The sequence below is a fragment of the Bombus impatiens genome, unplaced genomic scaffold, assembly GCF_000188095.3.
Source record: "Bombus impatiens unplaced genomic scaffold, BIMP_2.2 scf_0436, whole genome shotgun sequence".
Lineage (NCBI taxonomy): Eukaryota > Metazoa > Arthropoda > Insecta > Hymenoptera > Apidae > Bombus > Bombus impatiens.
Window position 1 is genome coordinate 114,269 of NT_176855.1, and position 24,974 is coordinate 139,242.

Here is a 24,974-nt window from a genome sequence, read left to right on the forward strand (position 1 = left end):
AAGTTGCATACACATAATATCGTTGCATTACTGTGCATCTGCATTGCATAGATGCCTTAATTGTCCATAAAAATTAAGCGCGAATTCTAGACTGTTTTATAAAAATCACAACATAATCCTATATATTCGCTTGTGTTATCAATGCACAATATAAACTCTTCATTCATAAAACAATTTACCGTTGTTTATGATAGTAACCTTAAAAATACTTACTAAAATAAGAAGTTAACAATACATGTAGTTAGCTCATAACAAAATTGAGTTAAAAATCGGAAGATTTATTAGTTAATACCTAAATTTAGTCAAATTTTTCAATAATGTAATTCGTTAAAATTTTGACTAATTTTGACTGTAAATTTTGACAATAAATTTATTTGTATTTTCTAGAGGGCTGTTGATCTTTGAAGACGGATTCACATGTCTGCTTTCTGTCGCCCGATGTGTGCGACTCTTGTTCCATTGCAATCACTGCCCGTTCTGCGGCAATAGAAGCTGTTACTAGCTCGCCACAAATCAGCGCAAGAGCATTTACAAAACAGCGCTCCAAGTGACTTTGTGAGGTACTACACATTTTAAATTGATGTTTAAATTGTAACGAATAATCTGCATCATTTTACATAGTAGTTTGATTGCAACGAAAATCAGCATAATTTAAATAATAATAAAGATGAACGACACACGGAGTGGAAGAAAGGAAAAATGTCAGCAGATACAAGTATTTGTTCGTGTTAGGTGAGTGATTGAGTCTTTTTTTTTAAACTGTTGTTTTAGAAGATTATGATATTAATATCAATAAAATATCAGTAGAATGTGTAAATTACAAGGTTTCATATATACCGAAAAAATTAAGAAGGTAAAAATCTAAAGATTCGAAAGAGACCTGAAACGAAATAAATATTTAGTAATAATAGCTATTGATATGAAAAAATAATCTTTGATATTAAAACATTTATATAAGTTATACATTCATGTAAGCATTAGTTGTTAGAATATAATTTATTTTTACATGAAAAGTTTGGTTTCTTATGTCTTATTTCCCAATTTTTATTTTCTTAGACCTATCAGCAATTTTGAGGAAAACAATAAATCTACATCCATATTAGAAGTTCCAAATAATAGGGAAATAATAATACATGAACGTCCAAATGACAAAGTTTCTAAAAAATTTAAGTTTAATAATGTATTTGGACCTTTGTCAAAACAGGTATATATTTATGACTAATGAACATCTATATTTAAGGAAAAGTTAGTTTATTACATATTTTTCAATTGATAGATCGATGTATATAATGTCGTTGTTAGTCCATTATTGGAACAAGTATTGGCTGGATATAATTGTACAGTATTTGCATATGGTCAAACTGGTACAGGGAAGACATACACAATGGAAGGAATTAACAATGATCGAACATTATATTGGCACAGTGTAAGATATTTTTTGTATTCATCTATTCATGAAATATAAAATTTCAAATATAAATAAAGTGGTAATAACTTCTATAAATATTTAATGAAGCAATGAAAAAAGAAATAAACACAAGAAATTTATATATAAGTATAATTTCCCAAAAGTACTCCATAGTAAATTACATAAATAATGATAATGAACATATTCATAATATATAAAATGTCAGTATTAGTAAATAATATTTTTATAAAATACAATAGTGATAGTAAACTAAAATAATATCAGTTATTAAGCATATAAGATAGATTTAATAATCATGTAAAGTATAAAGAAAAGAAATATTAAATAATATAATATAAAAGTGTAAAATAAAATATGAAAGGATATTATTTATACTTATACGAGACTATATAATTTGTAGGACTCGTCTGCTGGCATGATACCACGTTCTTTAAGTCACTTATTTGACAAATTGCAACTACTGGAAACTCAGGAATATACAATTAGAGTTAGTTTTCTTGAACTCTATAATGAAGACATATTTGATCTTTTATCATCTAGTAATGATGCATGTAAATTGAGGTATGTAATTCAAGTTCTTTAAACTAAAAAGAAATGCTCAAATATTTAGTTAAATTTTTTTTATTTATTTAAATTTTGATAGATTAATGTATACATACACACGTACACATCTAATATAATGATAATTGAATAGGCTATATGAAGATGCATCAAAGAAAGGTGCAGTAATCATACATGGATTAGAAGAAGTAACAATACACAATGCAAGTGAAGTTTATAAAATTATTAAGAAAGGGTCTGACAGAAGGCAAACAGCTGCAACATTGATGAATACTCAGTCTAGGTCATTATTTTTTTATTACTAAAGTTAATTTTTATATATTAGAAATGTCTGTAAATATGCATGTTAGCTTAAATATTAGAATAATCACTAAGTGCTAGGAGATATGAGGAAGAGTTAAAAACTTTTTCTCTATCCTCGTGCAGAATATTTTTTTATATTATCTCATATAATGTTAAAGTGAAAATTTGTAGTTAAAAGTTACTTCTATGTTATTATACTTTGCACAAAAATAAAATGTGTTATTTTACTCATATCTCCTATATTTTACTAATTATTTCAGATGGTATATGTTTGCAAACATTTTGTGTATTATATAAGTTTACATTTTAAGTATATTATTGGTTCCAACACATGAAATGTCCAAACATGATTACAGCCGGTCCCATACTATATTCTCAATTACTATACATATGAAAGAAAGTACTGGTAATACAGATGGTGAAGAGATTCTGAAAATGGGGAAATTAAATTTAGTGGATCTGGCTGGTAGCGAAAATATTGGAAGATCTGGCTCTGTTGATAGGAGAGCAAGAGAAGCTGGTAATATTAACCAGTCTTTATTAACTCTTGGCAGAGTTATAACAGCTCTTGTTGAAAAAGCACCTCATATACCTTACCGGTGACAAAAATAAATATCCTGATTTTTACAGCAAGATCAGTTATATAACTACTTTATATTATTACTTTTTACATTATGTAGGGAATCTAAACTTACAAGATTACTGCAGGAATCATTAGGTGGTCGGACAAAAACGTCAATTATCGCAACAGTATCCCCTGCTAGCATTAACCTTGAGGAAACATTATCAACGCTAGATTATGCACATCGTGCAAAAAATATCACAAATCGTCCAGAAATAAACCAGAAACTTTCGAAACGAGAATTTTTGAAACAATATACAGAAGAAATTGAAAAGCTGCGAAGAGATTTATTAGCTTCACGTGATAGAAACGGTGTTTATCTTGCAGATGATAATTATAGAGAAATGGAAACACTAATTTCACGACAGACTAAGGAAATAGAAGAAAAAATTAATCATATAAAAGCGCTTGAGAAAATTATGCAAGACAAGGAGGTACATCTTTATTAATGAAGAAAGTTTTGATTTCTCTACCTTATTGCCTATAATTTTAGTATATTGTTTTTATTTTTAGAGAATATTTAATGAACTTGAATTGCAAAATATTGCCCAGACAAAAGAATTAGATGAAGTTAAGACTAAATTAAATAATTTCTCTGAAGCTCTACAGTCGTCAAATTATCGATTAAAATTAACAACGCAGGAACGAGATGAGCATAAATATTTAGTAGAGAGATATATGAATACAGAACAATCTTTATTGAATCAGGCTCAGACTTTGCTAAATGTTGCAGATACAGCAATAACAGATTCATATAAATTACACGACAAAATTGACAGGAAAAGGTTTGTCTCTTTACATTTACAGTTTTTTTGACTATGCAAATGCTAATTTTATGATTCTTGAATGCATAAAAAATCTCTTAGTAGGCATAATATTTTATATTTTACATGTTATTGTATGATGAAATAATTTTTTTGCTGTCTTTCTTCTCCCAAGTAAAACAGAACAAAAATTTGAAGACCTTGGTAGAACCGTGAAAAGTAATGTTTGTGAATGTTTGCAAAATATAGAAAAAAATATATCTACATATGGTGAAAGATTAAAGACACTTTTTCCAGCAATGAAAAATGACATCGGTAAGAAATACTTTCTCACATTATAGAAATTCACGTATATATTCCATCTACTAATTTTTATTTCTATTTATTCTGTTGAATATAGAAACCTCTACCAAATGTAACGGTATTGACACGATAGTACATCGAAACGCGATGAGCAATTCGAATCAATCAGATACTACTAATTTAACAAAAAATATAAATGAATTTGTATGTATTGTTAATTCTTATCAAGTTGCATATTTTATTTCTATATCTTTTGATTTCCAATTACAAAGACTTATTGTTTTTCTTTAATATCTCAGCATTTAGAGTATCAGAATTGGATACAAAATGAAGTAAGAAATGTGGTTGGTACAGTGGAATCTGAAGATGAATTAATGAGTGTCATTTCTCTGCAATTGGTTGAAAGCATCAACAGTATGATAGAAAATGAAATAGCTAAAAACCTGGAAATCATAAGGAATAATGTATCTGAAAAATTAAAACAAACTTCGACTCTTTTAAAAGAAATGATAGATGCTTCTTGTAATTATGAATTAGAGATTAATGATCGTATGAGCCAAAGTATCAAAAGTATTATGGAAGCTGTTGAAGTACTTCGTAAAAAACAGGAATTTAGTGAAAAACAACAGTTATTTACTAAAGTATAAAGAATATATCTTTATTCGATTCCGAAAATATTAATGTTGATTTCAAAATTATAGTATTATTGTATTTTAGATGATGGGAAATCTATTTTCACAGTCAAACGAATTACATAAAAGTCAAGGAAAGCATTATTCTGCTACAATTGACAAATGTGATTATATTAGCAAAATTTGTAATGAAGCTAATGTTCAAGCAACAAATAGTTCTAATATAAATGTTAAAATGAGAAATGATTTAAAAGATTATATACAAAGGGATATAGAGAAAATTGAAAATAACGTTATTGTTACAACAAGACAGGTAATTTTCGAATTATAATCCTTTTTATTAATTCGAATAAAAAAATTGATTTTTATTTTGTCAATAGAATGAAGAAATTGCAAATGAGATTACAAAGCGAGGAAAGGATTTAATAAACGAATTGAAGTCAAATATAAATGAAAGTTGTAATATGTCGAAGCAGTATACAAATGATATGGAATGTAATATTAAGGAAGAGCAACTGAAAATGGATTCAGATAAGAATATATCCCTTTCATTAATCAATGTAAATATACAGGAAATTTTTTATTTAACATATTATGAAGTATCAAACATTAACAAATGCAGTGTCATGTTTATAGGATGCACATGAAGTAATTTCAGATATAAGTAAAAACCATGCAAGATTCGTGAAAGATATAAAGGAAAATACTGGATATGTGTCTCAAAACGTATCTGCCCAATTAGAAAACCAAATAAGGGAATCAAGTATGCGGAATGATAATATTATTGAACAGTTACAAATAACAGTTAGTGAAATTAACAAATTTTTTGATGAAGATTTGCAACGTGATGTCGCAACAGGTCTGTTACCATGCACAGATTAATAAAAAAAAGGGAATATTCGCATTTAATTTAATTTGTGAATTTTTTCTAGGATTAACTCCAGCAAGGAAAAACTTTTCCTATCCTCGTCAATTTAAGGTAACGTCTCCACATGAACAAATTCTTAAAAAGTTTAGAGAAAGCAGAAAATTTCTTGAAACAACAGATGATGATGTAAGTGATACATGTGATAAAATATATTTTATGTACTCTTAATATTATCTCATATACGTCTATCATGTTTTTATATAAGTCTATACAAGATGACACAATCACCAATAGTGAAATAATGAAGGGCATTGCAAATTCAACTGCATTATCTGACATTACACTTGTATCTTCTGCAATTGATAATATAACATTTGATACCTCTATTTCAAGTAGTAAATTTATGGATTCTCATACTGAAAATATTACACAAATGTTAGATGTATCTCCAAAGTTGATACAATCCCATACTCAATCTGAATCTGCAATATACAGAAAGGTAAATACTTAATTACTTATACTCTTGATTTCTTAATTACTTTTATATAATTATAAGTAATGTTTCATTTGATACTCATATTAATGTGTTACAGAATGAAAACAAGGAAAATAATAACTAATATACAACAATCAGAACACAAAGTGAAACAAAAAGTGAAGCTGATAGAAATATTTACAGTATAGAATCTTCTCCACTTATTTTTATACAATCTGTCCAATTAACATTATGTTACATGTGTGCATGTTAGTTTAGAAAACATATATTACATGTCTCAATTTAATTATTAGGTGATAGAAGATAAAATAAATTTGTATTATAGAATTAAAAGAAATTAACTCTAATCATGTATTCTTGTGTTTCGAGTGAAAGTTTTGGTCGAAATGTTGTCAATCTTCTAAGTATTACAATCCTGTGGGAAAAAAATCATACAATAATCTAAGTGGGTCCATTTTAAAGGTTAAAAACTCTACTTTCTCATTCCTGAATTGAATTTCTTCAATTCCTTTCACTGAATTCGAAAAAGTTTCTTGTAATTTTTTAGCAGGCAAATCGTTTTTATCGATGATAATTAAATATATGGCTTTATTTGGTGAATTTTTAGATTAAATTCTGTTTGTGAAAATTTAGAAAAGAAATGAGTTATATTCTTTTAAGTTTCTTTCACATTATGTTCGTTTTTTCTGTTTATGGTTCATTTAGATAATAACATTATACATCTGTATTCACAGTGTGCCTCATGACAGGATCGATGCTTGTAGGGGTGAAACTCCCATATCCGCCAATTGTTTTATGCCTGGGCATGCAAAAAAATGCCAATATGGATAATGCTGTGTAGACATTCGGTTATTTCTAGCTAGATATAAAAAAATACAACCTGAAGAAATGAACTGTAATGGAATAAAGTAGAAGGTTCCATTGCAAAACTTTGATAGAAGATAACACATCTATAAGATGTAATCGTTTAAAGAAATTTTTTCTACATAGTTTGAGTTTAGAAAGATATTAAAAGAAAATGTAATGTTTCAAGTATTTCACAAAACTGAGCATTTAAAATGATTAATAATCTTTCAGTTAAGTTACCTTTATTTATTAAAATATAAAATTCAATATAAAGTAAAGGAAAAAATATATTTATTATTATTCCGGAAATATGGGAATATTTTAAGATTCTCTTATAAAAGAAGCAAATTTTCCAGTATGTTTAATTATTTTATTTATTATATATTAAATACTTAAGAGAATATCAACTTAGATATTTTAATTTACTTCATGTTGAATGAAATACAAGGAGAAGTTTGAACTTATGAAATAAAAATCAGTTGATGTAATGAGACTGTAAAATGTACATAAATGACAGTATTATGTATATTTCGATGCTACATAACCTATAATTTTTGTTGTTAATATTCATAAATAAAACACCAATAATAATTCTTATTTCTTTCATAAATAAGATAACATTAAGAGAAATTTTAAAATTTTCATAGCATATTAGTTAAAATATGACGGAAAATAATTACTGTTTCTCAGGCATAAGTTGCATATGTACACAAAATTCAAATTACTAATTCTGATTAAAGCACATTGTTGTAGGAATGTCAATAATCGTTACTTTATAACCTGACTTGTATCACTTTTGTTTTCCCTTTTTACTGTTCTGAAAATTATTAAACCATACGCTGAGTATTTAAAATAATAGCATTTACTTTTATAAGGAATTGTTACCTTATTTACAAGTTGGAATTTTAATTGTTGTATTTCTTCCGTTTGTGAAATGAGTTTTTCATTCATATTAGCAAGATGTTCGCTCATAGTACTGAGTTGTGCTTTATAATTTCCTTCTTGTATCTCTTTATCTTTTTGTAAAGTATTACAATTTGAAAGTGCTTCTGTGAGAGCCGATTCACATTTTTCTCTCTTTGATTCGCTTGTGTCTAAATGAACTTGTAGAACTTCACTCTAAAAAATATTTCTCGATTAAAAATATATCAAGTTTTACATACAAATAGATTGCATAAATATATTTAATTACATTAGCAGCCATAGCTAAATTTTTCACATGATAAATATGTTTTTCTGTTATTAATTTGTCGATTTCTTGTAGAAAATAATCTCGGATTTTTGCTTCTCGAGCTTCAATTTCTTCTGGTATCGCTAAAGGTACTGTTAACTTTCCAATCTGCTATAAACATTTATTGATTAGATTATTTCAAATAAAAATTCTTATAAGTAATTTGAAATAAACATTACCATATTATTTATTTCTGCAGATTGCAAAGATTCATGTTCAATCTGCACATTACTTATGCAAGCCTTTTGCTGTATCTCATCATATTTTATTTTAAGCATATGATATTGTGCCTTCCAATGGTTAATTTCTTTTTCTAGGTCACACGATTTTGAAAAATCAAAGTCGTTACTTTCTTCCTGTACCTTAGGATGACCTTCGCCAATAGACTTTAACGATCTACGTGATACAGATGGCGATGAAAATGGAGACGGTTCTACCTCTGGGAAATTGGAATGTCCTACCTTATTATCAGATTCGTATCCATCTCGTTTACCTTCGTTACTAGACCACGATACATTTTCTTCTTGCTTTTGTCTATCATTTAACTTTTTTTGTAAGTCATTTCTTTCTCTTTCCAGCTTGTCTATAGTATTTTGATATTGACATTCTAATTCAATTTTGCATTTTTCACAATAATCTAATTTAGATTCTAGTTGTTGTATCCTTTCATTTAAGGTTTCAATTTCGCTATCTTTATCACTGATTTGCGATAATAACTGGGCATTTTCAACTATTTTCTTTTGAAATTCTTCATCCAAAATATGATTTGGAGATGTTAGTACCTGGCTATTATTTTCCGATAATTTATTCTTTCCCTTTTTAGATTTATTTTGTGCTTTGTCAAGTTCTTCTTGTAATACAGTTATACGTTTAGTTAGTTGTTGATTTCGGAATGACAAACTGTCTAATTCTTGTTCGGCTCTGCGAAGTTCTACTTCCTTCTCTTTCAGTTGCTCTCGTATATCAGCATTACGTGCTTGTTCATCAATCACAGCTCTCTTTAAAACATTTGCCTGAGCACGAATCTAAGGAAAAAATTCTTTCATAATGATCTTCTTATAAATATTTACAAATATCGAACTAGTAAGGGCGATAATTCTTTTTCACAAACAGATGATAGTATTAAAAATAAAAACATCTCTTAGTAGATAAATTTTCAAAAACCAGATTATGTAAATGATATATTGAATATTTCTTACTTTTGAATATTCTGTGGCAATTTTTTGATATCTTATTTGTAATTGTCCATTTACACCCTCCATAACGTTTTCCATACTTTTTGTCTCCAATGTGTTGTTGAAATTTTCTACAGAAATCATTAAAAATTGCTTATGGTTCTGCAGCTAAGGCACGGTATTTTCTAACAGGAAATGTATACATATTAGCACTTTCAAACAAATGTCAATAAATTAGAAATTTTTGACAGTTTGTAATGGATTGTATTTATAGGAAATAAAGTTAATTATCTGTACAGTAACTTTTTAGCAAAACATAGCAAATAACACATAAACTTAACGCCCCCAAATGATATACATTGTACATATACTTTTATATGAAATTCTACATTCACTATTCACTGTCCAGTTGTCAAGATATCTTACTAGAGAGAAGTTAGTTGTTAATCGAGGTACGAGATTTGATTCATTAAGTTTTATTACGCCATCTATAATTTATAACATGGCGCGGATATAATTAGTTCGTTTGAATGTGCTCCGTTTATTTAAATAAAACTTTAGTTAGTGCCCGATTAAATAAACTTCTGGTGATTGAATTCATTTATTCGAAGTGAACTACTATTATATCGTAAGTATAGAAGTTGTAAGTAGTAAGGAGAATCAGTATGGCCTTAAGAGGGTTCAAACGATCAATATTATTGCCAATATCGTCAGTATTATTGTCAATATGCAGCACTATATTCACAATATATATTGGTCGTCAATACTGAAAATAATATTAATCGTCTGAACGCTCCTTTATTATATGATCAGTTGTCCCGCGACAAGTTCAAATAACCTGTTAAATATTTATATCTATATTAAAGCTCTGAATTAAATTCCATCTTTTTCTGTTACAGATTTTTTACAATCTCCTACTTCCATATTGCGTTATGACTTCCAATTTCTGATGACTTCTTCCGGGCCGAGGTAAAATTTCTTTATGCTCTTCGCATTTACATATTAATGAATTGCATGCATTTTTATTCCTTTGATCAGCCAATTATGTCGTATGACAAAAGATCTGAAACTGAACGGGTGGCTGGCTGGTTGTATTACGTAGAATTTTGTAGCGAGCACAGTGAATATAGATATCTATTTTATCCATAAGTAGTAACGTTTCATTTTTATGTCTTTTGTTTATCAGTTTAGGAATTAGTTGATTATGTGTTCTATTTATATTCAGTCAATGTAGTAGGATATCCTCCGATTTTAAAAAATATCAATTCGAAACTTCATACCGAATGAAAGACATATTGTTTTTGGGAACAATTTTGTTTATTTTTCTTGTATATACAAGTAACACATAAGTACACACGAGTATCTAAAATACAGAAAACATATTCACGTAATTATTTAAATTAAAAAATAATTCCTATTGTACTGCCTTCCTTGTTTCTATAATAATGTGCTTAGAGCTGTGAGCATTTCGCTCCAAACAGTTGTTTCGTTAGAAGAATGAGTAACGATTCTGTATTTCGTTCCTGATCATAGGATATTCTTCTGTGCTATTCTTTATTTGTAATTTTATATCAAAAAGGTTGTCAATTGGAGCCACTATAAACATTGTAATCTTATCCTATGCTGAATCGGTAACGTTGGAAACTTCTGGCTGCTTCTTACTAGAAGTAGTCGATAAGAATATTGCAACAGAGGAAATCAAAATAATTGTAACGACAAGAGAAGCAAATGTTTAGGAAGGTAGAATGATTTGAGCAAATAAATTTAGATGAAATTAGTTAATGATAGTTTATTATCTGAGAACATATGCGCGTAGCTAAACTGGTCGATTTAAGTCGGGCAATTATACACATATTTAAGAGCAAGCAATTTGCACACCTGTAAAATTATGTCAAGTCGCAATAGATCGACCAATCGAGCATAATGTTTCCTTGACTATACAATATTTAAGGTATTTTATGTACAGGCCATCGAGAGGAGAAGAATAGAACGTTTATTACTATTCCTTATCTTTAAACTACTAGTATTCGCAGTTGTTCGTCGAGAACATTCATGTTTGTCCTAACAAATGCATGTTACGGTTGCTATTACAGTTTCAACTTAATTATTCATTCACTGGTACAATTACTATATGATTAAAAATGGATACGGTCAGGAATACCGAATAACATTCCAAGTATTTGACGATCTAAAATCGATTTTGATAGCGATTACACTAAAAAGGAAAATGAATATCGTATAGCCTAAATCGTGTAACAAACGCACAACGCAACCTCTCATTCGCTTTAACACTAACACACTTACACGTAACATTAACCATTTATCAAGAACAGTTCTTGTAGAAACGAACAAGCATTAGAAAATTTTCAACGATTTGTAATAATTTGCAAGTTAATTAAAATAGGATAACAAGAAGATATTAAATTAACTAATCGATATATTTCAATATAAGCCAAACCTCGTGAAAGACAAAGGCGCAATTTGTTTTAGGTGGATCACATTTTATCATGTTCTATTCTCTGTTACAATCTATCGAAACATTACAAAACTCACACGTCTGTTGCATTAAATCGATATGGTCGAATAGTAACATGCATTTTTTTAGGTTCGGTCGGTTTCGTAAAACAAAATTTCCACGAGATATACTTTGTTGCCGGATTGCAATGACATAAGTTAGTATTCACAACGTCGTTCGGAGGTGGTTTTGCGATATTGTATACAATGCACACTAAATTATTGCGTACAATTTATTCGGCAGTTTTCTTCCGTCGTAATACTGATCCGTTACTAGAAACGCTTTCTGGCGGATATGCACAAGAGAGAGCGATGCGAGATAATGTGCAATCATAACCTCAAAATGTTTCGATGAACTTTATGGCGAGTTGATCATCCAAGTTCGGAGGAAAACAAGGCTGGCGATTGTGACGTATAGACTTTTTAATTTTTCGTGATTCGTTCGCGCTGCGTTCCATTGATCGTGGTGAACTGCTGCTTGCTTCTCACCTACGACGAAGAAAATATAAGAAAATACATAAAGATATGAAAATCAAACGGTAAATATTCGCGATTAGAAACTTGTTTATAAAACGTTCGTCAAATTGAAGTGAAAGTGAGTTTGTAGCAGTATCGGTCGGATTTAAAGATTTCATTTGAAAGATTAAATTTTGAATTAGTGGAAAGTTCTTAAACATTTTTAAACTTGATTCGATCAATTCATTTGGTAACCATAAGCTTGCCGAAATTAATTACTTCGATTATGCATGAAGTTCTACTTTTGGAACAGTAATTAATCTTCTATGATCTGAAGTAAGTAAAGTTTTAAATTGGCATCGCACCAATTGGAATGTTTTTGATCTTTAATTATACGAATGAAACGAATAACAGATTACTGTCCTTTTTAATTAAAACGCATTAATTAAAAGACATTATTTAAAAATTTAACAAAATGACTCGTCATAATCCGATGTTACGTTATCCTTGATTTCATGGTTGGCTTTAATTTTGATAAATTTTGTAACGACGACGTCTGACAATAAATACCACTCTGTCGTTTACTATACTGTAGACGTTTACTTAAAGCTGGTTCGCAAATAGACTAACGAGATTACGCATTCTATACGATTGTTAAAAATTTCACCAAAGGCAACGGTTTTTATGCTACGTATTCGACGATCGTGTAACTTACAAGATGTACCTAAGCTTCAACGTGCATTTCCACATTCTATGTACGATTTATTTTAAAAATGAAAAAGTCAAGTGGATACTTGGTAATTTTTTAATTTCTTAAAAAACTCGTGGATCGAAGTAAGGAAAAGAATATTGATTTGTTGAGTGACAATTAGAATTTTGACTATATGTTGTATACAGGGTGGTTGGTAACTGGTGGTACAAGCGGAAAGGGGGTGATTCTACGCGAAAAAAGAAGTCGAAAATATAGAATAGAAATTTTCTTTTTTTAATTTTTCTCTTTTTTAAATTTTCTTAAAAATCTACAGCGAGATCCGTTATAACGAGACGCGATATAGCGCACGCGTACCGAGCGAAAATTCAAAGTCGATTTTCTCAAAAACAAAGCCTCGAACGAAAAATTGTTATTCTATATTTTCGACTTCTTTTTTCGCGTAGAATCACCCCCTTTCCGCTTGTACCACCAGTTACCAACCATCAACCATCCTGTATAATACAAGAAAATACCTAGCGTGGCTACGTTTTAATTTTTCATTAATCTTCTATTTATGTATATTCGCTATTTCGAACGAACCTCGCGCATTTTTTCCCGAATCTACGAATTTCGTTTTAAACTCCTTTTCGATCGTTTAAATATCAGGCTTTCTATTTTAAAGGTTGTTCCCCGACATTTTATGCCTCTTTATTCCACGTTTATCCAGTTACCAAGCGGTTGCCTCTATTTTCTGTACTCGTCGTAGAACAAAAATCCTTTTTCAATGAAACTTAAATTTTGAACGTATGACCTTTAATTCAATTTACCATTCAGGACGTGAATATGCACCGCGGCGGTACTAAATTGGCTCACTGAGCATGAGTATTCGCCGCTGTCAGTCTTTTTCGCCTGCTCGATATATAGCTTGGTCACCAGATCTTCGTTCGACCTGAAAAATCAGTTGTCACGTTACATATCGGACGTACTTGTATATTTCCGCTGTTTGATCGTAGGATCATGGAGTATCGACAACAAAATTACAGTGGACTATGTATACCGCAGAAACTATACATATTGTTACCAGATTCCTAAAATCGGCCACTAAATCATAGCAGTATCCCGAAATGCAGCGATACAGATTGTAGCCAACGCTCGATGGATATGAATTTGTTACATTTAACGAGACAGCCGAGGCTCCTAATCTAGTAATTTAGATTCTAGCGAAACAGATGGAACCGCACTGAATGCCATCATAAAGGCGGACAGTCGGTCGACAAATAAAGATTCGCTTAACACGTGTATCGTATCTTGATCGGTTAATATAGAATTTGTTATTCGTACAGATTGTAATTTATAGCTACGGTAGGTTCAACAACTGCGATTTGAAAAATTTACATAATTGGAAAAATGTACGAGAGTGGAAAAATTGGGCAAAATACGAAAAATGATACAATTAATAAAATTGCACATTTACTTAAATCGACGTACCGATATCGCGCGATCAAATTCTTCGTCTATACCTTGACAAAGTTGATCGAAACTTTGCAACTTGTGCTCAGTGCCATCGAAAACATAAATTATCAAAAAGGACAAGATAAGGAACGTATGTGAAGGCGGCGGCGGAAGCGACAAGTAGAAATGGAAGTAGCGATTGCAAGAGCACCGAGCGTCTCGCAAAACGCCTCCAGGGAGATTAAACGGTTCGCTCGTTATCCAGAAAGGACATAGGTGAAGGGAATACAGCTTTCGGCAGGCAGACGAGCCGATAAAACGTTACGTGTTCAGTGATACGTGGACACAATTGCACATCGATGAACGAAGGTAAATCGGAACGTCGGTTATCTATCGTAGTTCTGTTCGATCGACCGTTTTGCTACTCTATATGCTCACCCATTAATGTGATAAACGTTGACATGATCCGGCAACGTTTCACCATTTTTCCTCCAGACAGGGTGCGGTATCCTGGAGTCGGGACAAGAAGGTCGAGCAACGCAAGCTAGCTCGATACCGCTTCCGGTTTTGTAGTAACGATCACGTAGTTCGTGTCTAGCTTCGTCCAGAATCCTGATGTCTGGAGCTACAAAACGAATATGACGAATCGTATCTTACCAAAAACGATGAAATCTTTGTCGTGATTTGATTTTCTGTTCTCCCGATATATCGTGAATACGCAGAGACAGAAATCTTCTTCGAAGGAAACATTCAACTATCGTTTTAGAAACGGCATAGGGCGGAGAATCGAAGATGTTTGGGACGAATCAGGAAGATCGGATATTCGACTGTCAGATTGTGAATTTTTACGTATCTGTGGAAAATTCCAAGATACATAAATGAACAGAATGCTATATTATGCTATACAATGCAAAAATATCCAGAGTATTTAATATCCACCCAGTGGATATGTCAATTTTCTGCCTAATTTCCATTTTCTAAGTTATATTCATAAAAATATGAATTTGCATAAATACCTGTAGTTTAGCAATTACAAATAACATAAGATAATCCGAATATATAATAGCAATGAGTAGTATAAAATACTTGATATAGTTGTTAGCTTGGGAGGATTTAAATCTTTGGGACGATGCGATTTCTGGCGAAATTTGGATTCAGAGAAGCCAAGGTTCCCGTTCGCAGTTATAATTTAGCGCGAGTTGCATTCTCCAAGGATCGTCTAATTCTGGTCACATGGCACTGGGACACTGGGTATTAGGAAACACGCGGCCTGCGTAAGCTACAAAGTGCTCTGTCTTATTGCTCGACCACGAGATGATACTATTTAGGATTTAACAACTCTAGACTGAGAGTAATCTGTATTCAGGAGCGCCAAGCGGTACGGAACGAATCTCAGACTCACGTCTGCGGATTTCTTCGAGTCGATGTTCTTAAATAGTAGCTTGGCGCGAACCCTACGAATCCGCGACGAATCCCTGGATTTATCCGCAGGATTTCCTAATTGCCAAGTTCCTGCAACGTAACCTGTTCGATGCTCTTCGTTTATTCGGTCATCTAAGATAAAGTCCTTTTTTCTTAAAACTCGTTCCAGACTCTAGAAACCTTTAAATTATGTTTCGAATATTTAACGTTCAGTTCAATTTTTCTTGACGCGCGATGCGGTTCTAACACGAAGGAAGAAATTCCAAATTAGCTTATACTCCTTGCTGCATCTGTCGTTTCCAACAAATGAACAAGATCACAGTAGCTCGTCCTATTATCTCTCGTGACGGTCCAACTTCTCGTATAGTTAGTTATTTCGTTAACGCGTATAGTCGAAATTCGATTTCCTACAGTCATAATCGTGCGATTCGTAGCAAGTCACGCTATAACGCTGCGAGCAAAGTTCTCCCATTTCCGGGGAAGCAGATTTTCAGGCAGCCGCGCGTTGTCGCGATTGTTTTCCCCAGACGTGCGTTTATTCTTTCGCGAGGGCAAGCAGCTCCCATTCGATAATTAGGTAGGGCGAACGCGAAGAGAAGTTTGGTGGGAAAACGCGCAACAAGGTGTTGCGTTCCTTTGGTTAAAAATGAGATGGAAAATAAAAGAACGGAGGGTACGTGACACGGTACGTGCTCTCGTTTCGGCTCCCTCTCTCTCTCTCTCTCTCTCTCTGCTAGGTTCTGCAAGATTCCCCCGACGTAATTGAATCTTTTCAGGCACGAAATTCAAACTCGTTCCAGCATAGCCGCGGAAAACACTACGTTCCGTGCGCATTTCCAATCACAGACCGGTGAATGCGGTTTCCACCACACGATCGTGTTTGTATACAACGTAAACTGGCTCGCAAAAGCGTTGGAACACTTGTAGATACGTAACACTCGAATATGTTATTTACGTGATACTTGTACATTTAGAAATTTCATCGGCATTGTCACGATAGCGACGGATTGGTAACGTTCGAAATGTGAGAAAATATATGGAAATTAGGGGCATTTAATAAAGGCAACCTGTGAAATGCTTGGTATTGTATTATGTATATGTAGTTGGAATGATTTTCGATTGGACATTTGAAAATGTTAAAAGCACAGCTGTTTGTTTGGCTAAGCTTCGTCGTCGATGACGTTGTCGATAAATTTCGTTATTATTCGATCATGACGGTTAGTTTGATGAACCGGTTCAAAGGATATATCCGTCGAAAGCACGTGAAAATGTAGCTTGTGCAGTGCATTAATTGGTAAACTGGAAATCATTCACAGCGTCGATTATTTCCATATCGTACGTTGTCTCTTTTGTTTGGAATATTTCCTTTGCTAATCGAATCGTCGAAGCATCGAAAACTGACAACAGTTGTTTGGCTCTTGATATTTTTAAATCGAAAGTGTCATAGTTAAAAAATGCGTAGTTGGAAGGTACGCGATGGAAGGTATAAGTTTATGAAAACTTGTAAAATGTCAGCGCAAGAAATTGACGGACGAGCTTCACCAGAAGATCATATTTCGTTCCTGCAGAAGATAAAACTTCGTGGTAGAGTAACTTTTCACCCTGAGCGTATCTTATGCCTATCTGACTCTCTGTACGAGAAGGATCATCATTCGGTTGGCGATGACAAACGAATCTCAATCTCTGCTATTCTACCATAAACTTGATCTCTGAAACAATTCCAAGCTCATTCGAAGCAAGTTAAGAGTTATGTATTCGAACGAATCGTCTTTCTACGTATATAGCTACGTATATGGTTCTATAAAACTCAAACTGAAACGTCTCCGATGGTGAAATTAAAAGTAGACTTTATACCGTGTCACGTGCGCTAATTCAAACGCACGCAGAGCTTTGCGCGTAAAACGTTGACGCCTATGGTATTCGTAAAGTCAGTTTGATGACAAATAAAACTTTAGCGTTAATACAAAGATGTTTGAGGTGGATAGTTCGTGCTTGCTGCCGCGGTATAAGATTTTTATTTCCAACCGGGATGGGAGGATTTTCCTACCAACCATTCGGACCGCTCCCTTCTTCTTGTCTAGGAATCGTGAAAAACAGGACTATGAATGCCAGGATTCGAACCTGAGTCTGCAGCGTTCGTAACCAATTACGCTAACCACTGCGTTGCAGTCGTCCGGGCAGAAATCGTTGAAAAGTTTAAATAAATATCAAGTATACGGTGAGAGGTCTTCTGCGCGAAAAGACAATAAAATACAAATTAGACTACGAAGTTTTCAGCGAAAAATAGAACATTCCAATTCTTATTCTAATTCTCGTAGTCTAATTCGAAAATAGTTCGAAGTCCACGGGATAATATTACTGGACGTTTCCATCGCTATTGACAGAGGAGGTCGAGCTTCTTGACGTTTCTCTCGATCACCAAAAAATCGACATACAAAATCCCGCGAAATAACAACGGATGTTTTCTAATCTTAGGGCGATTGCGTGGCTCGAACGGTTGACATATAACTTTTATCGCCACGTATATTTCGTACTACGCCTATCGTTACTCACATCTCCACTGCTTTCTTATTCGCAATTGTACCTTCGATACGATTCCACTTCGCCTACCGTCAGGAATGACAAATCGTATTTGCCTCGTGCTTTCATCTGCTTCCAACAATTTTCAACATCGTCGATTCACCGTCTATAAGATACGCAAACGCAAGAAACTAGTAGACGCACGTACGAGCATTATTACCGTGCGTACGTTGGAGAGTTTGCACGCTGAAGCAGACGTAGTCTGTCAAAGCGATCTATCAGAAATAACAATGGAAAACAACGACAAAGGCGACAGTGGGATAATTATCTCCGCTCGTTTGCGAGTAGAATGCTGCAAGTGCTCAAGTTCTCAGGTAGAATGCCGCGAGTGGTGGAAAATATCGAACGATCCAGAGGACGAAGGAAGCATGAAGCCGCGATTGCTTGCCAGAGGAACGTGTCTTAAGTACACCGTTGAACGGGCGTTGACAACGATAAAGGCGGCTAGAAATCATCTTATTGTGCTTTCGCGGCGTACTATCGATCGACGAAGCTTTACAGTGAAAGCTTCCTTCGCCACGACCTAATTGAACGCGCGTCTTGTACGCGAACAGTGATTCATATCGCGTGTGAAGTTCGACTCGCGAGTCTTCGTGTCTTTTCACGTCGAACGAGCGCAAATTGTCGCGCCACTCCGACCATCTGTCTCGTCGATCGCTGAAAACTCGGGTAAATACGCGACACGCGCCGAAAGAGAAGATTTTCCTGTCCGATCAGGTTTTCCATCTTCCCTTTTACGAGCGTGCCAACTGTGGATATTGCGACAGTAGTCGCAGCCAAATGATCGTAATTGCACATTTTTAGTTTACCTTTTTATTTTTCATACCTTTCTTAATGTTTCGGAATACATCGTTTTGTATCGTGATCGTGTGCAGTTAACCCTTTAACCTACGATTTACGTTCGAGAATTTTGGGCCGAAAATGTAAACAAGTTATTATATATTATATTATATTATTATATTATAAACAATTTTTTTAATTTCTTTTTTAAAAATTTTTAAAATTTTTTTAAAATTTTTTTAAACGGATCTACAGTGAGATCCGTTATAACGAGACGTGAAAAAGTGCACGCGTACCGAGCGAAGATTCAAAGTCGATTTTCTCGAAAACAAAAATTTTTATTCTATATTTTCGACTTCCTTTTTCGCGTAGAGTCACCCCCTTTCCGATTGTACCACTAGTTACCAACCACCCTGTATATTATATTTGGCCCGATCATCGTACTGTGGGCTACGCCCGTAATATTTACGTTTGGTCCGATCATCTACTACGGGCTATGCCCGTAATATTTACGTTTGGCCCGATCACTACGATGTGGGTTAAGGGGTTAATCTCGTGGAATTAGCAATCGATATATCGCGATAGGTTGCATCGCTTTCGACATAATTTTTGGAAAAGCCGCGTTACTTACCAGACAAATAATCAGATTCTTGGCTCAGAGGATACAGAGTGTGAAATTTATTGCTGGTAGTTTCTCGCGTATGTTGCAAGAAACCGTAAGTAAATCGTACGATCTTTAACAGAAATTTCCTACCACTAAATTATTCGCACTTCGTACAGAAAGTACGAGGAAGAATCATCTTGAAATACGTCGTTCGTATCGTCCTAACGTCTTTTCATCGACACATACTTTTCTTCGTAACACAGGTGTAATATCTATACTTGCGTAATTCGATTTCCATTACTCCGATAGTTTGTTGTCAATAAAGTAAAAGCTGGCGAAAATCGGTCAAAAAATAACGAACGAGAGTAAAGTAACTATTATCGTTGAAATAGACTGGACTAAACGTATTTCTATTTGCTTGATATATGCAGCGGAAGGAAAGCTTATCGGATGGAAATAGTATTAGCCCCGTTGATACTCTAAATAGTAACGCGTTCGATCGATAGTATAGTTGGTTTTTCCCAAGTGTATCGGGGAGTTCCATCGATCAAGATGTTTCGAACGATATCGCGAGAAAAGAGGGTCGAACGGTGTTCGTGTTTAGTTTGTTCCTTTTCTTGTTCTTGTTGGAGATAAAAGAGTTCCTCGGGGTTTCGCGTGGCGCACCTTATCAGAGCTTCTGCTCGCGAAAGGGATAAAAATCGCCGGAACGACACGGGTGGTGTCGATACACCCTGGGTTTTTGCATATCGCGTTTATGCTGCAGATATTTTCGACTTTCGTCGTGTCTCGAATCTGATGGAAATAAATGATGGATCTGAAATCGAAGGTTCGACGCCACGCGATAAGAAGAATACCCCAGAGTGCATCCTTCCCCTCTTTGCTCGTCTTTTTTACTTTTACTTGGCAAGAATCTTCTTGACTTTTTTTTCCATAATGCAATCGATTCACGCACGTTTACCATAATAACCTGTCGACGATTTCTGATTCGTTTTACGCGGCGAGCGAAATTCGTCTAACGACGAGGCAATGGTATATCGATGCGTCTAGAAGGATGGTGGGCGGAAATGAAAATAAACGAAGCCGTGATACGATTTATTCGAACCCATATATAATCATTTGCAACCGTTTGCAAAGTTGCATGTGTATCTAATAATTTCCAGAGGTGAATCGCTATCGCGTTCGTTATATTAGGCTGGCAACTAAGTGATTGGGGATTTTCTCAGTACCACCTAATGACAAAATCTGCGATCGCTTAGTTGCCAAGCGAATACATAAGTACTCGTCGCCGGTGATATTTCGAGAAATTTCGGAATAGCATTAAATCGACGTTGACGCGAGAAAAAGTTAACTTACGTAGTTGTGGTAAATAAAATAAGACGACGTAAAATCGTAAACAGGTTTTTAGATTATTCCGTGTCTTAGTTTCGCGCAATTCTTTTATTCATGGTATTAATCAAACGTTCATGTAAAATGAAAAGTATTTCGTACAGTGTGATGTTTAGCCAGAGATGAATTATTCATCGGCGGAGAACTCCTTGTAACGTAATCTATGAAACATCCTGCTCACGTTGACCCTTACTTCGGATACTATCCTCCTTGCATCTTGCTTACCTTAGATATCGTGCTTACCTCGGTGTTGTTGCGAAATAGCTGCGAATCATCTTTAAATAAACCACCTTCGTTCGCTTAAGAAACACTCGCCTCTTTCGTACGAAATTAGCACGTTGTAAAACCATTTAAAAGAGATTCTCGTTACCTTTGCGCGAATCTAACCTTCCACAAAGCTAACCACAAAGACGGAAATAATCGAGTAATCTCTTGAATGTTAATTTCCAAAAAGCTCTTCCTAGAACGTTCCGTTTGATTATTTACATTGGAAATATAATCTCACTTGATAAAATTTACCGCGATTTTACCGCGATTTTCTGCAACAGATTATCGCAACGACATAATTCTCCGGTTGTATCTTGATCTTCTGTTCAACCAAAATTCATAATAATTCAGACTTAGATTTTTACAGAATCTTTCTTTTCGTTTCGTATGTGACAGACAGGATTCGACGTAAATGTACACTGTAAGTCTGAAAAATAACACGTATACCAGAGAAGATCTTCTTAAAATTGCGCACGATATGTTGGCTGAAACTTTAAAAAGAGTTTCCTCCAATATCATAAACGATGTAGCGTACTTTTAACAAAATTAGAAGATTATCGCAATTTATCGTTTCTATTTCGGCTAGATTTGAATTTACTATGTTCTCTTCTGGGTACATTGAAATTTCATTTAATCCAATTATCCACTTTCTACTATTAACGATGGAAATAGTCGATCTCATACGCTGTATTCCACCGTTCAACCTTCGTCCTCTCAACCTCGATGAAAGAACGAAAATTGCCGTCGAAATACCGCCGATTCGTTTACCAGGCGATTTATTTAGTCTGCTTTATGTCGGAGCTTTTTGGTTCGATGGCTTATAGTTTTACGAATTTAATTCCGCCTAACGAGCACGCGGAAACACATTAAATCTCGGCTAATTCGGTACATAAAGGCGGAGACCTCGAACGTATTGACTCGCGATCGAACGTATTGACCCACTACTTCTGCAAAACTGGCCGACATACACGTTCGAAGCCGCTGAAAAGCAGCAGTGTTGTTCGTTTTTGTTGCGAGCCACAGCTTCTCAATTAACCTTTTATTATCCTGCTTATAAGAGCGATCGGGCAACTTGCGGTCGTAGTGGCGAAATTACTCGAAAAGGAATGTGCGACGGGTTGCTGGAAAAATCCGAGTTCGGCCATCTTCTAATTAAACGGATACTCTCCGGCTGCCGATAGCCTTGGAAAGAAATAAGAAGAACGGAAAGGGGAAAGAAAGGAGCGGAGAGACATAGGCTGGACCCAAGTAGCCGCCTGGATACGGACACAGAAGGCGAGTGGAGAGAAAAGGGTGGGTCGGAAGCAGTGTGCGGGGGATGAAAAATACCGTGTCGAGCTTAAGATTCCGTGAAGTCCGACAGAGCGAGGACTTTCCGGCAGGAAGCTTGCGGGAAACTCTTGCTACTTTTAACTAGATTAAACGGAAGTTCCGTGTTCCCTGGTCTTCCTCCGTTCGCCGCGACAACGACTATAGAGAAAATCGTGGGGACGTCGTGGAGACATGGAAAAAGAGGCGTGTTGCGTGCAAGGGAACTGCGCCGAGCGACGATTCGGACTAAGGAGCGACTCGCGACAACGTCAATTTCGTTTCCTTCTCGCTTTGTTCTCTCTCTGATATCTTGCCCCTGGATTCGTCGAATCTTCGCATTTTCGCGGTGCTCGTGCGGCGGGAACAGTCGAGCGAAAGGAACATTGATCAAAGTTGGCGGTGCAATGCATTTGCGACGTATTTGCCACGTATTGGCGATGCATCGGAGAATTTTTCCAGCGGGTGAGAAAGGTCGTGCGGGCTTCGTCGAGTGGAGAACGCGCATTTGTCATTTCGTCGTGATTTTTGTCACGGGAATAGGGAGCACGCGATGATAATATTTTAATACGACGTAGTTGAAACTGGAAAGAATCTTGAAAGGAAGAAAGGCCGAAGGAAGACGATTTTCGAGGATAGTCGATAGATGGACAAAGTTTGGAAAAGAGTTGTTGAGAAACGATATTTGAGTATCCCCGGTGCTTTGATATTACGACCAGTGAAATTCTTAAAATTACGCAGAGAATATAAAAATCAGGGAGAAGGAGAATTTTGTTAATATAGCATCGATCGACCGTTTACCGAATTGTGCTACTTTCGTCGCGCCCCTTTTCTCTGTTCTTCCTTTTATTTCCTCCCTTCCTTCTGCCAACGAAGAGCGTCAATTTTCTCCTTCGTTATACTACGGTTCCAACTTTTTATATTTCTACGGAGGAATCGTATAATTGTCCTACGCCATCTCTGGCAATAATCGAGAAGGAGAGCTGGAAGGAATTGACCCAAGTAAGCATTTTCTGTCGGGATGTAAAAACGGCCCTTAGGAACACCCTGTTCCAATTGTCGTGTGTATACAAACGAAGGGCAAGAAGAAATTGCGAATAAATTTCCATGGATAAACCGAGGCTCTTTAACTCGATCCGATACTCGACCGAGGTCTTTTCAAATTTCGGTAAACTTGCAAATTCCCCTTGACTAATCTCGATGGGGCATCTAATAAAGTTAAAAAACGATGGATCGATAAACGGAAGAAAGAGTCGTGTTCCGTGAGCAAAAGGTCCACTCTGTTACTTTCTCGTGACAGGGTTGTCGCGAGTTTCCTATTAACCGGCGGAATAACAATTTTTCCAGCGTCGAAGCTATGCCTGGTGAATTAAAGATCAAGCTGGCTCGTGAAGCTCGGTAAACGTTAACGAGAATTTAAAATGGGCCATCCTCGAGCGTCCGTTAAAAGTTTCGACGTGGTCCGGGGGACGATCTGTAAACCGAGTCGCGAAGAGAAAATAGCAATTTGAAGTAGGCAGCCGCTTCGTGTTCCGATGTGGAGAGCCTCGGAGAGCTCGAGAGTATTCGAACGCATCCTCGATACGCCGCCAGCCCAATGGTTTTTCGATTTAAAAAGCGAGAACCAGTCGATAATTCAGGGGGACTCGGTCACGAAAGGAGGTCTTTATATTGAAAGGGAGGACGGAAAAGCGGCGTGCGTGCAATTAATCACTCGCCTTTCCTCTCGTCCATTTCGACCCGGCTCTCGATATGGTCCCGTCGATATTCTTTAAAATTATACTCGTGCTCCTCCTGTTTGATCGGTCCCTGTTCTCGTTAGAATTGTTTTCGTATCATCAGGGTTGAACGTTTTTTTCGTAATGGAAGGTTTAAAGCTCGTTGACCAGGTTCGTCGATCGATTTGCCAATTTTATGCACCACGGTCAAATTTTCGCCATCAAGTAGAATTTGTATAGCAGCGCAGCCTACAGTTAACGTCTTTTACATAGATAATTTTAAAACGATGAAAGATGCTCGACGAATAACGCGCGAATCGTTGTAATTTTTCCAATTTTCCTGCGTCTTGATATGAAATAGCACGCGCGGTAAAAAATAAATCGATGGAAACCACTGGCCATTTGAAATTACTCGGATAAAATTGGTTCAAGTTTGCTAGGAACCCGTAGGGCTAAAATCCTCCAGAAACGTCGAATATTTTGCTCCAGATGTTGGGGCATTATTTTTATCCGAGATTTTTCTTTCTACGGGCTGTGATACGAAAACTGGAACACTTTGCGCC

At 34.9% G+C, this 24,974-nt stretch overlaps 3 protein-coding genes across 9 annotated transcripts in view; 1 reads left to right on the top strand and 2 right to left on the bottom strand.

Moving 5' to 3' along the window:
• The first annotated feature begins 384 nt into the window (after window positions 1-384).
• On the top strand, window positions 385-6,777 carry LOC100749126 (kinesin-like protein Klp61F). 4 transcript variants are annotated; one of them, XR_004461910.1, is made up of 19 exons: window positions 385-732; window positions 1,057-1,204; window positions 1,277-1,426; window positions 1,830-1,990; window positions 2,124-2,273; window positions 2,554-2,556; window positions 2,650-2,892; window positions 2,974-3,349; window positions 3,429-3,700; window positions 3,855-3,994; window positions 4,080-4,186; window positions 4,282-4,623; window positions 4,700-4,927; window positions 4,995-5,174; window positions 5,251-5,473; window positions 5,547-5,668; window positions 5,748-5,981; window positions 6,076-6,423; window positions 6,713-6,777. XR_004461910.1 is itself a non-coding variant. In XM_024368395.2 (19 exons), exons 2-19 carry the CDS (start codon window positions 668-670, stop codon window positions 6,100-6,102), a joined length of 3,171 nt encoding a protein of 1,056 aa, XP_024224163.1. In that variant the 5' UTR covers window positions 385-560; window positions 622-667; the 3' UTR covers window positions 6,103-6,297. The 4 variants fall into 4 exon arrangements, 3 of the variants coding, with proteins under 3 accessions (XP_024224163.1, XP_012242381.1, XP_033177271.1); XM_024368395.2 differs by lacking the exon at window positions 6,713-6,777 and having other exon boundaries at window positions 385-560; window positions 622-732; window positions 6,076-6,297; XM_012386958.3 differs by lacking the exons at window positions 2,554-2,556; window positions 6,713-6,777 and having other exon boundaries at window positions 386-732; window positions 6,076-6,297.
• Window positions 5,374-9,676, bottom strand: LOC100748770 (paramyosin). 4 transcript variants are annotated; one of them, XM_033321385.1, is made up of 5 exons: window positions 9,255-9,676; window positions 8,235-9,080; window positions 8,017-8,166; window positions 7,710-7,943; window positions 5,374-6,777 (listed from the first exon to the last, which is right to left on the bottom strand). In XM_033321385.1, the coding sequence occupies exons 1-5, from the start codon at window positions 9,372-9,374 to the stop codon at window positions 6,772-6,774; spliced, it is 1,356 nt and encodes a 451-aa protein (XP_033177276.1). In that variant the 5' UTR covers window positions 9,375-9,676; the 3' UTR covers window positions 5,374-6,771. The 4 variants fall into 4 exon arrangements, with proteins under 4 accessions (XP_033177276.1, XP_033177275.1, XP_012242382.1 ...); XM_033321384.1 differs by lacking the exon at window positions 5,374-6,777 and adding an exon at window positions 7,183-7,663; XM_012386959.3 differs by lacking the exon at window positions 5,374-6,777 and adding an exon at window positions 7,183-7,641 and having other exon boundaries at window positions 9,255-9,675.
• A 2,242-nt stretch (window positions 9,677-11,918) lies between these two features.
• The window catches only part of LOC100749246 (zwei Ig domain protein zig-8-like), a 108,109-nt gene continuing 95,053 nt past the window's right edge, over window positions 11,919-24,974 (bottom strand). The window contains exons 5-7 of the mRNA XM_003490424.4: window positions 14,782-14,968; window positions 13,719-13,840; window positions 11,919-12,233 (exon numbers count right to left, since the gene is read on the bottom strand). Coding sequence (XP_003490472.2) covers window positions 12,103-12,233; window positions 13,719-13,840; window positions 14,782-14,968 — 440 coding nt within the window. The 3' untranslated portion in view covers window positions 11,919-12,102. The remainder of the gene's footprint in view (window positions 12,234-13,718; window positions 13,841-14,781; window positions 14,969-24,974) is intronic.

Bases quoted from the DNA above. Each gene is read 5' to 3' on its own strand.
- LOC100749126 (XM_024368395.2), top strand. From the start codon at position 668: ATGAACGACACACGGAGTGGAAGAAAGGAAAAATGTCAGCAGATACAA. The intron at 4,928-4,994 runs GTAATTTTCGAA...TTTTGTCAATAG, and splicing joins TTATTGTTACAACAAGACAG to AATGAAGAAATTGCAAATGA. The intron at 5,669-5,747 runs GTAAGTGATACA...TTTTTATATAAG, and splicing joins TTGAAACAACAGATGATGAT to TCTATACAAGATGACACAAT.
- LOC100748770 (XM_012386959.3), bottom strand. From the start codon at position 9,374: ATGATTTCTGTAGAAAATTTCAACAACACATTGGAGACAAAAAGTATG. The intron at 9,081-9,254 runs GTAAGAAATATT...TTTTTTCCTTAG, and splicing joins TTGCCACAGAATATTCAAAA to ATTCGTGCTCAGGCAAATGT. The intron at 7,642-7,709 runs GTAACAATTCCT...AATAATTTTCAG, and splicing joins AATTCCAACTTGTAAATAAG to AACAGTAAAAAGGGAAAACA.